The sequence below is a fragment of the Ursus arctos genome, unplaced genomic scaffold (genome assembly GCF_023065955.2).
Source record: "Ursus arctos isolate Adak ecotype North America unplaced genomic scaffold, UrsArc2.0 scaffold_24, whole genome shotgun sequence".
Lineage (NCBI taxonomy): Eukaryota > Metazoa > Chordata > Mammalia > Carnivora > Ursidae > Ursus > Ursus arctos.
This window is the reverse complement of record NW_026622919.1, coordinates 41254151-41267060: the sequence shown is the minus strand read 5'-3', so window position 1 is coordinate 41267060 and position 12910 is coordinate 41254151. Positions and strand designations below refer to the sequence as shown.

The following is a 12910-nucleotide window of genomic DNA, read 5'->3' as shown; positions in this document are numbered from 1 at the left end:
GGGAGAAGCAGACTCCCCACTGAACAAGGAGCCCGATGCAGGGCTCAATCCCAGGACCCTGAGATCATGACCTGAGCCAAAAGCAGACGCTTAACCACCTGAGCCACCCAGGCGACCGAGTAATGCTCCCTCGAGTGCTCCCTCTTGTTCTATTATTGACTCTAAGGAAAGACAATTGCTATGTTGTGTGCTGCCTATGGAGAGGCCTCTAGTCAACAGCCCATGAGGAACTGAGGTCCTCAGTCCAACACACCATAAGGAACTGAATCCTACCAACAACCACATGAGTGAGACTGGAAACAGATTGCTCCCAGTGATTTCATGAGAGCCAGAGGCACCCACCTAAGCAGCAATTGAGCCTCAGAAATTCCTGACCCTCAGAAATGATGAGATAATAAATGTTTGTTGTTTTAAGGCACTAGGATTTGGGTAAATGGTTACACAGCAATACATAAGTAAAACACCCAAAGAGAATGGGGGGGGGATAAAATTGATACGTTGTAGTTTTCATGGCTATACTATTTTTTTTTATAGCTTCTTAGGCATTCTAATCACACTGACTAGATTCCCTATTAGTGGTTAATTTCATCCAGTTTATGTGGAGTCTTACCAGTTTTATTCTTAGGGAGTGACCTTTTATACAACTTCTGGATGCATCTAATTATGGACTCCAACAAACTGAGCATACATACTGACAACTAAATATTTATTGATTCATTCAAACAAATTCATTTTATCTACTAGGGCCTCAAAAAGGAATCCAAAATGTCAGATTAATTCTCTCGGTCTTTTTTTTTTTTTTTTTTTTTGGAACAATGTTCACCGGATAGATGTTGAATTCATTCATTTTTTAAAAATACTTTCTTCTTTTTATAAAAGGAATAAATGCTTGATGTACAACATTTAGAGAAAACAGAAAAGCAAAAGAAAAGAAAGTAGAGTCGACTCTGCACGTGCTACTCGGAGAGGACTGCTATTGAGACTGAATGCACTTGCTTTTCGTTGACATTTGCTTATCTTTTTTCCTTCAACGTCTCCAATGACACGTTTGGTCACCATTAAATGTCTAAATTTTAAACGCTTCTTGGACTGGTGGCTCATATCTATCAACTTCTTCCACTTGAGCCCCTGTCTCATTCTAAGTCGTTTCTTCAGAACTACCACCTTCATCATGAAGCCCCGTGAGTTTTCCCAGTACAAACTCAGGGTTTTCAGCATCTTTACTTTTCAAACAAAAATATCATGGAGTGGAGGCGCCTGGGTGGCACAGCGGTTGGGCGTCTGCCTTCGGCTCAGGGCGTGATCCCGGCGTTGTGGGATCGAGCCCCACATCAGGCTCTTCCGCTATGAGCCTGCTTTTTCCTCTCCCACTCCTCCTGCTTGTGTTCCCTCTCTCGCTGGCTGTCTCTATCTCTGTCAGATAAATAAATAAAATCTTTAAAAATATATATATCATGGAGTGGAGAAACGGATTGGCAAGCCCTTTCTATGTCTTTTCCAGTGCTGTCTGAAATAAGTTTATTGACCACTTCTTTCAAGTCATTTCATTGCACCTCTCAGGTCATCATTTCCATCATCTTCTCCCACATTTGGCAGACCTGTTGGTGCTTAGCGGGAGAGGTCTTCCAAATCTGATTATCGAGAATTTATTTTTAAGTAGGCTCCATGCCCAGCGTGGAGCCCAATGTGGGGCTCGAACTCACGATCCTGAGATCAAGACCTGAGCTGAGATCAAAAGTCTGATGCTTAACTGACTGAGCCACCCAGGCGCCCCTGATTATTGAGATTTTTAGTAAAACCAACAACAGAATAGCCAGAGAAAATAACCGTTAGTAGTCTTGACATCAACATGGGCTTCAACCATGGTCTGCTATTTTTGACCACGGAGCACATTTTATCACTGATAAAATCCATGCCATGGAAGTTAGTCAGGCAGTTTTTGTCCTGAACATCCTCAGTAATTAGCTTGGATTTTCTAAATGCAACTTCATCATTCTGCAGATCTAGCAAGGCTTACTTCAAAAACTCTACCCTTGAGGCCATCAAATGCAATTTTCATTCCTTGAGTGCTCTAGACTAGTGTTTTTATTTCTTACATTGAGCACAGCTGGTGCTTTCACACCATACCATATTTCTAGAGAATGGATTAGCCACTTTCGTCTTGGCAACCTTTTTGCTACCTTTCATTAAGTGCTCGGTGCCTCCCGCCATGGTGCTGCTCAGCCCGCCAAAAGGCTATTTGCCTATCCCTTCAAAAACTGGGGCTGTTCTTGCTTAACTTGCTAATTGATTTCTCTGAAACTCGGTTTCTTTAATGAAATGTATTGGAGAGTTTACCTTTATATATCTAATATTTAATAATTTAGCATCACTAACATTTCATATTTGGTACCACTTACTAATATGATAACATTATACTCAACAACTTTGTTTATATTATTTAAACTTCACTACACCTTGTGATTTAGGCACGAGTATTACTTCCATTTTTCAGCTGAGTAAACTAAGGCTTAGAGAGGTTAAATAATTTGCCCAAACAAGGTCATTAAGCTAAGCATTTTCAGAATAGAGATCCCATCTCATTTCTGACTACAAAACTTATACCACTCTGCTGTAGTTTCTCCCTCAAACTTTCCCCATAATACTTTTCATAAAAGCAAAATGTCATTTTTTAAAACTTTCGTATTTAGAAAAGTTGTCATATTCCGGTTATTAAAAGACTAACCTAATTTACTCATACCTCCGTTCAATTCCTTTGAAAGTTTTTTGAAGTTAGTGTCTCTAGGCAAAAATATTAAGATCTAAAGGAAATATACATGAATAAAATTCTTTCCCTGCTGAAATAAAACAGTGGATGCTACTAGTGACTTGCCTCATTTTGAAACTGGAACTATCATCAGAAAGCCAATTTCCATTTACATAGAACTACATACTATTGTTTCTGATTATAAGTTCTGTAAAGTTATAATCAATTGTTACGGTTGAAAAACTCAACTTTTATCAGCTAAATTTCCTGCTGTTGTATAGTTTTATTATAATGACACAAAGGGCTAATCTGGGAAGAAAGAGCAGAGATATATAATCATGACATGTCAGAATGGGAAGAAATTTGGAGGCCTCTTTGCCCATTCTCCATATTTTAGAGCAGAAAACACTGAGGTCCAGAGAGTTAAATATTTCTGTATCTCTTAAGTTGTCATAGTACCCAAAGTGTAAGATTAAAGGTGTGTAAAAAGTGATTTCATTTGATATTTAAGACAGTCTTGCAAATATATTTAACCAAGTTCCAAAACTGAATCAATGCGAGAAATGGATTTTAAAAAACAAAACAAGGGGTGACTGTTAACCAGGGGGAACCTCAGTCTGGGGAGCCCTCCCTCATTAAGGAATAAAATACAAAAATATATTACTTAAAAAAATTTTACAAAATAATGAAAACACATTTAGCTCTTTCAAAAGGTCATTTCTAGGGCTTTGAAGGGGCCTGTGCAGAGAAGGACCCCGAATCTTCATTAGCTTCACAGTATACCCACCTCTGTTAATAACCAGACACCATCTTCATTAGATTATGATGCAGCTCAGATGGTTTCAGAAGTTTACTAAAATTTTCGAAATGATCACTTTGATCATGTTAGAAATTCTTTCTACCCAGCCAACCTGGAATCTATTTCAGGCCCTGTTATAAATTTTGTGGCTTTTCACTATAAGCAAGTCTCTTAACTTCTTCAGGCCTCAGATTCCTTATCTGTCGAATGGGCTTAGTATCTAAAGACTTACAAATGAAAGCAAAGAAAATACTTGGTACAGTTACTGGCACATAGTAAATGCTCAATAAATATTAACAACTATAGTTATAGCAATAGTTAAAACATTAACCTACCACATATAGGAAACTCCTCTCTCCATTGTAACTTCGCACCTTGACTGTAGGTAAATTAAGCTGTAAGATGACTTTCAAAGGATTGAACAGATTCAATTTTTTATTACTTTAATTTTTTTAAATGTTATTATGGAAAGTAATAACTACATAACAGAACACTTGGAAAATAGAGAGAAGGTAAAAAAAAGCATCCATAATTTTACCAGACTTGTTATATTTTCTTGCTGTGTCTTCCTCCTTAGCACAGATGCTATTTAAAAAATGCTTGAAATAAGTATACCCAATTATTCTCTTTTCACAGAGGTTTAATATTATGGCATCATTGTTTTCAAATACATGGCAGATCTCAAATATATTTTACATAAAACTTTTAGAAAAACCAGATGGGAGAAAAAGTACGTATTCTGCTGTATTTCCATACTTATTTTTAAAATATTCATGTTTTTACAAGGTTATGATGCTAGCATACATTGAATTTAATATTCTGCATTTTTTCTTACATTATATCACAAGCCTTTCTCCATACTGTTGCATGCTACCAAGGCAACATCCATAGTAACCAAAGCGCCTGAAGCCAAGTCTTAATTGTCTAAAATTCGTACAACTGTATCTGAAGAAAGTAAGGTAGGCTAAGGTGTGGTAAGTCAGCAGCTCAGAGGAAATGCTTTTGGTTTGCCTGCAACTATAGCGGAGAAAATGGAGAAAACTTAGAACTCAGGAATTCTTGCCTTCCAACTAAATGTCTAAGTCAGGAAAGGAATATACAGCCCTATCAACATAATTCTAACTTGTACATGCACTTTTATTTCTTCTTTAATAGATGAGAAAGTGGTGGAATACTACTCAATGGTAAAGACTTATTTGTCACAATGTTATTGGGGTTTTAGCTCTCAAAATTGGGTAAATGTTCTCCCCACCACACCCTAAAAGGGGTCTTTCTTCAAAATTTAGCGAGGCAACACAAATCCTCACTGTAAAGAACAAGTCAGGGGCGCCTGGGTGGCTCAGTCGTTTAGCGTCTGCCTTCGGCTCAGGGCGTGATCCCGGCGTTATGGGATCGAGCCCCCTGTCGGGCTCCTCCGCTATGAGCCTGCTTCTTCCTTTCCCACTCCCCCTGTTCGTGTTCCCTCTCTCGCTGGCTGTCTCTCTCTCCATCAAATAAATAAATAAAATCTTTAAAAAAAAAAAAAAAGAACGAGTCAAGATCTGGTCATGGTTGTCTGGATTCAGTGATATACGCTGTTGTAAAAAGGCTTTTACCTTTTAATTATGATTTGTGTTGATATTCACTAATTTCAGAGCACAAACTTTTCCCTAAAAGCTTCTTTATTCCTTTAATATTGTCCTGCTGTATTAAATCAAGCCACATTTTGTTGTTTGTTTATTTATTTATTTAAGATTTTTATTTTTAAATAATCTTTACACCCAACCTGAGGCTCAAGCTCACAACCCCAAGGTAAAGAGTCACATGTTCCACTGACTGAGCCAGCTAGGTGCTACGCAAGCCACATTTTAAAAACTGTAAAATATACATTGAAGAAACAATCCGTATGTCCATTGCCAAATGAATGGATAAACAAAATGGGGCATATACATACAATGGAATGTCATTCAGCATTAAAACGGAAGGAACATTTGATACGTACCACAATACTACGAACTCAAAGATGTGTTACGTGAAATAACAAAAGGACAAATACTGTATGGTTCGAATTGTATGAGGTTTCACAGAAACAGAAAAGAAAATATTGGTTAAAAGTGGATGTGGGGGAGGGGCGCCTGGGTGGCTCAGTCGTTCCTTTGGCTCAGGTCATGATCCCCAGGGTCTTGGATTGAGCCCCACATCGGGAAGCCTGCTTCTCCCTCTCCCACTTCCACTCCCCCTGTTCGTGTCCTCTCTCTCACTGTCTCTCTATCAAATAAATAAATAAATAAATAAAATCTTTAAAAAAATAAATAAAAGGATGTGGGGGAGGAGAATGGGGGAATTATTGTTTAATGGGTGCAGAGTTTCAGTTTGGGATGTTTAAAAAGTCCTAGAGATATGATAATTGTCTTTCTCTGCTTGACTTATTTCACTTAGCATAATCTCCTCTAGTCCTGTCCATTTTGCTGCAAATGTTGGGTAATCGTTCTTTCTGATGGCTGAGTAACATTCCGTTGTATATACGGACCACATCTTCTTATTCCAGTCGTCTGTTGAAGGGCATCTCAGCTCCTTCCACAGTTTAGCTACTGTGGACAATGCCGCTATGAACATTGGGGTGCATATGGCCCTTCTCTTCACTACAAGTATCATATGGTTTCACTCATTTATGGAACATAAGAAATACCAGGAAGATCGGAAGGAGAAGGAAGGGAAGAATGAAGGGGGGGTAAACAGAAGGGGGAATGAACCAAGAGACACTGTGGACTCTGGGAAACAAACTAAGGGCTTCAGAGGGAAGGGGGGTGGGGATTGGGCTAGGCCGGTGATGGGTATTAAGGAGGGCACGTATTGCATGGAGCACTGGGTGTTATACGCAAACAATGAATCATGGAACACTACACCAAAAACTAAGGATGTACTGTATGGTGACTAATGTAACATAATAAAAAATTATTAAAAAAAAAAAAAGTCCTAGAGATAGACAGTGGTGATGGTTGCACAAAAATGTGAATGTACCTTCTGCCACTGAACTGTATACTTAAAAATGGTTAAAGTGGAAAATTACACGTTTTATGCTAAATTAAAAAAAATCCCAATATAACACACACCGAGAATAGTGTATTATACATATATACATATATATATATATATATATATTCGGTTTAAGAAGTAATTATAAAGCAAATACATGTATCATCACCATCTAGATCAAGAAATAAAGTACTATCAAAGGGTACCCCTGTGCCCCTCCCCAACACAACACTTCTCTTCTTTCCTGAGTCATCACTCTCACTCACAACCTTCCTGACTAACATTTGCTTTTAAAAATCAGGTTGTGGGGGCGCCTGGGTGGCACAGCGGTTAAGTGTCTGCCTTCCGCTCAGGGCGTGATCCCGGCGATTTGGGATGGAGCCCCACATCAGGCTCTTCTGCTAAGAGCCTGCTCCTTCTTCTCCCACTCCCCCTGCTTGTGTTCCCTCTCTCGCTGGCTGTCTCTCTCTGTCAAATAAATAAATAAAATCTTTAAAAAAAAAAAATCAGGTTGTGATGTGATCATGTAGGATAAATTAAACCAACATTACAAAAGCAAGAGTATTTAAATTCCAATATTTTCCATACACGCAATTTTTTTTTAAACTTAATAACTTTTAAGTGCCCTTTCCCCTGTCTTTTCCTCTTGAAACTCTTCGTATTCTACAACTTATCTTGGTTCTACAGTTGACCTCACCTGGAGTTAACAACAACAACAACTCAACAACAACAAAATTACTTCACTGTAGATTTTAGATTTTCATTCCTCCCGCTCTCCCTTGCCTCCAACTACAAAGAAACAATGATTTAAACCCTTTGTGCCCTTTTAGAAAATTACACAGATACCCCATTGTGGAACCCTATAATCCCTTCGTGGAAAGGAAGAGATTAGCATATGAATACAAAGCAAAATGAATCCAGAATACAAAATGATCTACTGGATTGTGAAGCTCTTGTATTCTTAAAAAATGTATTTATTTCCTCTTTTTGTATTGCCCCTTTAGTGGTCTCAGGGTTAAGGGAACTGAGCTTCTCCTCTGGTTACCCGGAAAAGGATTAAAAAAAAAAAAAAAGCCAACAGATCTAGGAGGTGCAAAACCAACAGATGGCTCCCAGAGCCAGTAGAACTGCCAGTGGAATCGCCAGTGGAATCTGCTACACTCGACGTGAGTTTGCTTGCGGGTGAGGAGTGTAGAAAGTGCTGTTCGCAGACTGCGCGGTGAGGGAGAGAAAGCGACAGAAGAGAGAGCCATAGTGCTGACGTTGAAGGCCCGGCCCTGTGAGGTTGCACAGGGTAAGTGGCGTTGGCCAGGAGGCAGTGGCGAAGGGGAAGGAAAGAGGATTTGGGCTAGGGGCGGGGCCTGCGGCGCAGCGTGGCTCCTGATTGCTGGAGCGCCGCTGCCAATCTCGCAGAATCGCTCGGTTAACCAGTGCGCTGGCTAGACGCGCTCAGATATACTGAGTGAGCGCTGAGAAGCAGTCTCAGATCCTGACGGTGCAGCAGCCCGGAGCCTCAGCCAGGGAGTCCCAGCCGCTTTCAATGGAGGAGAAGCCCGGCCAGCCACAGCCTCAGCACCATCACAGCCACCACCATCCGCACCATCACCCCCAGCAGCAGCAGCAGCAGCAGCAGCAGCAGCCGCCGCACCACCACCACCATTATTATTTCTACAACCACAGCCACAACCACCATCACCACCACCATCACCAGCAGCCTCACCAATACCTGCAGCATGGAGCCGAGGGCAGCCCCAAGGCCCAGCCTAAGGCGCTGAAACATGAGCAGAAACACGCCCTCCAGCAGCACCAGGAAACGCCGAAGAAGAAAACAGGTCTGGGAGGGAGGACGAGTGGGGGAAGGGGAATGGGGGTGGGGGGTAGAGGAGATGGGGGTGGGGCTGGATGTGGAAAGCGCGGACGCGGTCGGAGTGGTGTGTGTGTGTGTCTGTGTTCTGCGGCTCTGGGGAAGCCCCCTTCCATTCTCCCAAAGCCCGGGCTGGGCCGCGGGGTTTGCAGCGCCCTCTCCTTCCCCCAACCAGGCCAGTGTGACCTTCCCGGCCCCCGCCCGGGCTGGAGGGAGACCCGGAGGGTCGGCCTTGGAAGTCTAGCCTCATTATTCCTTTCCCGTTTACCTTCCTGAGGCCCCGCAGGAACCTTAATTTGGCAGCCCTGAGTTGGGGTGAACATAACTCCCCCCCAAAAGCCTTCGGGGTGTATCTCAAGAAGGCCTAGCGAATCCCGACTCGGGTGGTGTCGCGAGACCCTTTTGCAGGCGGCGAGGCGAGGGTAGGTGGGCAGAGTTGAGGAAGTGTCCTCCCTCACCCGCCACCCCAAGCCCACCTGTGGCCTTGGGGTTCCCCGTCTGGGGGGGCGGCCGGGACCCCTCGTCTCTCGAGTCATTTCCACCTCTAGACGCCCCTTTTGGACACCGGACCCCGCAGTCTACCCTCGCGGCTCCTCCCGAGGCCGGCGCCCCGGGCCCGCTCCCCCCAGAGCCGGCGCGGCTGGAATGTTCTCTCCTCCTCGCGGGGCCGCTTCCTGTCCGCCATGTTGGAAGCCGATTCCTGTCACCGACTCTGGCCCACTGAGGAGCGGAGGGGGGAGGGTGTCGAGGGGGCTCGGCGCGGCGGAGCTGGGGGGCTCGGGATCCCCACCCGCGGCCGCCTTGCCCCCGGCACTGCGGGGGCGCCGTCGCCCCCGGCCCGTGGCCACCCCTCCCCCCGTCGCCGGCCGGGTTGTGTAACCCGGTGGCGGCCGCGCGGCCCCGGGCGGGTCCCTGGGGTGAGGGGCGGGGGCGGTTGGGGTGGGGGAGGGAAGCGGCCACGAGGGGAGCGGCCTGCACCGGGCCCCGCGCGCCGGCGGCCGCGTTTCCCGCTCCCGGGTGCGGCGGGAGGCGCGGGCGGCCCGGGCGGGGAGCCGGCCTCGAAGTGGAGTCGGGAGCAGGAGGCCGCGGGCGGCGGCCGCGGCGCTCTTTGGGGCAAGAGGGCTGGGGGGGGGGTACATTTTGGGTAGAGGCGGTGCCTGAAGGCCGGGTGGGGTACCCAGCGGGAACCAGGCTCCCCGGTCACGAGTTTCTCTGCCACAGGAACCTCGTCTCCTGCCAGGTTCGCTCACGACTCCGCCTCTCAGGCTTTCACTCGGGCCCTTTCCTTCTAGCAGCTCATTTTTACAAAAAAAGCTTGTTCTAGCTCCCTCAAGCCCCCCAGCATTTACCTTCTGGGCTTGGGTAGTGATTCCGAGGAGAGAGATTAGAAGAGTAATTGGATGGGGGAGAGGGCGAGTTTTTTTTGACCCCTATTTCTTGTCCTTAAAGGAGAAACGAGGTGGCTCATCCATGAGGTTGGTTCACTACCATCTTGCCTCGGACGAGGCTTTTTTCCCTGTTAAAAGGAAAGGTGTTTTCCTATTTTCGAATTGATGCCGATCCCCATACTCTTGGTTTGGACAAATGTTAAATTGAGGGTAAAAGTCGTTTTAGAAAACGTTTGAGAAGAAATGAACTTTTGTAACCAGGCAAATTTTTACAAATTAAAGGTTCTTTATAAATTGAAGAGAAATGAAGGGAATGGTAGGAAAATGGATGTTAAACCCAGCATATCAAATGTGATATAAGCAGTTACTGAGAGCTGGAGAAAAATTGCTGTTCTATTGAAGACTTAATGTAATTTGAAGACTGAAATTGCAATGCCAGATTTTCCACTTTTGGGGGGTGGGGACATCAGGTGTGCAGTAGAAATGAACATATAAATGTATTGAGTATTTAATCTTAACGGATTTGGAACAGGTCGAAAACTATTAGAAAATATACAACACTAAATGTTTTAACCTTAGGTCTTTTTCAACTTAGAAGAAAATCTTACTTTATTATGATTGCTTGGAATATGAAGGAGTGTTACTGTTCAGATTGGAAAATTTTATTTTGTTGGTCAGGTATTAACATACCCCTGCAGGAATCGTCTCTACATATGGAAGCAGCCCCTGAACCATTCAAGGTGGCATTCTTCAAATTGGTCTTACCAGGAAGAGAATAAAGAGGAGAAACTGGGCTTAGCAGTTTTGAGAGAATGTAAACAATTTGGGATGAACAATTTTCCATGTGTGGCGTGGTCACAGTACTGTTGTTTCGAAATGTATAATACTAATTTACTAAGAAAACTAAAAGCATTTTTGAAATATATCTGTAACATGTTGAAGCGGGCTTTTATGACCCATTACCCACAAACCTATAAAGAGGAACCTGTTTTCTTTTTCCAGAAGAGGGCGCAAGAGAGGGCCAAATGTGTTAGTAATTTCGGTTTCTAATCCAAAAGCTAGATTTATCAGGACTGAAGTTTTGCAGAGTCCATTTGAAGTAGGGTTAGGTGCTTTAGCGTGGCAAACCTGAGTAATAAAAGTGCAAAGAGTCCTTTGATTTCTCTCAGTAATTCTGTGGTGTTTGCATTTTTCTTAAATACCTAAGTTTTTAAAAGAAAATGTCTCTGGTCCACTTCGCATACCAACAAAGTTACCATAGAATTTTTTTTAAGACTTTATTTATTTGAGAGGGAAAGAGAGAGAGCACAACGGGGGTGGGGGGTGGCACTGAGGGAGAGGGAGAAGCAGTCTGCCCGAGAGACCAGGACCCTGAGATCATGACCTGAGCATAAGGTAGACGCTTAACCGACTGAGCCGCCCACGTGCCCCTGGAAAAAACTTCAGTTAAATGAGAAATGGTTTTTGTTACTAAAACTTGGGAGTGGAAGTATAGTGGCTTTTGAGCTGTTATTAAATTGTTTGGTGATTCCTGATGCTGGAACCACTAAATACTAGTAATTTTAGGAAAAATTATTCTGGTTCACTTAGAAGTCTTGGCTTTGGTCCAAGTTAGTTTGGACATTGGAATTTTTTTTTTCTTAAGACTGCTTGCTTACCTTTGAGAAAGTTGTGACTAATGAGCCCAAGAGTACAAACCTTTGTTTAGCTTGTTAGCATGTTTAAATGGTATATGTAGTTTTTAGTCTAGAGTTGTACACAGGTAAACTTGGATCTGTTAAAAACGTTGAGAACCTCTATTTAGGAACTTGCTGCTTTCCTAAGGAAAAAAAGAACCTTTCAGAAAACATCCTAGGCAGTGATCTCTTCTTGACTGGTAGTTTCATACTTAAGAATTTTTCCACCAAAAGTTTGATTTGATTGGCTATCCAAAAAAAACACAAAAAACTCAGAAGTCAAAAAAATGAAAATATAACTACAGAAGTTAAGAGCTTTAACAAAATAAATTTTTTATGGTACAAGTTTTGTGGCACTCAATCTTAGGAACAATTATAGTCTTGAGTTATGTTCTGAAAGTTAATACAGTAGAAGAAAATGCCTTTATTTGTTCATCCCAGGGTCCTTATCTTTTTCTCTGATACAGAATGAGTGCCTTAAAATTATAGTAAATCCTGTTGTGCATCTTCCCAGACTATGTTCTGTTCCACAGCAAATTCTTTTTAAAACAATGGTTCTCACACTTGTTAAAAAAAAAAAAAAAAACTTAGATCCCTTATGCTTTTAAAATTCACAAAGAGATTTCACTGTTAGTTTTATCTATTGATCTTTACCATATTGGGAATTAAAACAGTTTCAGAACAAGAATATACAGCTCACAATTCTTTTAGCCAACTTCACAGGCTAAGGCCTACAAGAATGAAGGAAAGTGACAAAGGCAGATTATTTGGTATTCTTATTGGACACCCCTCCCCCAATTCCCTGAAAAGCTGCCTTAAATGAATGTGTGTATATCCTTCTATTATGTATCTGTTTCTAATTACTTCAGAATGTTTTTGGGAACATTTCATAGAACGGTGGATAACTAATATCACTATTTTACTGGTAAGGAAATGGGAAAAGCTGTCGTTATCCTAATTGAATAACATATAGTAATGAATTGTTTATGGCAGTTGAAGGTCTTAAACTTGAACAACATAATAACACTTTTTAAAATTAGATACCTTTCATTGTAGTTTTGTTAGTAAATAATACTGCGTCACTTGTAGGCAGTATTACATAGTGATAGGAAACTGTGTTATAGGCAGACTGGAGTTCAGATTTCCAGTTCTCTGCTTTGTGACTTGGGCAGGTTAATTTCTCTGAGAGTCTACTTACCCAGATGTGAAATGAAGAAAATATATCTTAAAAGAGTTAGAAACATCGGTACATAGGTGTTTTGGTTTCATACATTAACAATATGATCTACTGTTTAGGAAATACCAAAATAAATTCAAGACCACTATAGAAAAAGTTCACGAGTATTAGATTTTTGTTCAGTAGAATGCAGTAGAAACTGCTTATGGTGACTACCAGCCACTTACGGTTTCATAGAAACGGAT

The 12910-nt window shown here is 42.3% G+C and overlaps 1 protein-coding gene and 1 pseudogene across 1 annotated transcript in view; one reads left to right on the top strand and one right to left on the bottom strand.

Moving 5' to 3' along the window:
- Window positions 1-1066: 1066 nt before the first annotated feature.
- LOC113268832 (40S ribosomal protein S3a-like) lies at window positions 1067-2211 on the bottom strand (annotated as a pseudogene).
- A 5792-nt stretch (window positions 2212-8003) lies between these two features.
- The window catches only part of NUFIP2 (nuclear FMR1 interacting protein 2), a 31187-nt gene continuing 26280 nt past the window's right edge, over window positions 8004-12910 (top strand). The window contains exon 1 of the mRNA XM_026517753.4: window positions 8004-8392. Within this exon, the coding sequence (XP_026373538.1) occupies window positions 8101-8392 (292 nt within the window). The 5' untranslated portion in view covers window positions 8004-8100. The remainder of the gene's footprint in view (window positions 8393-12910) is intronic.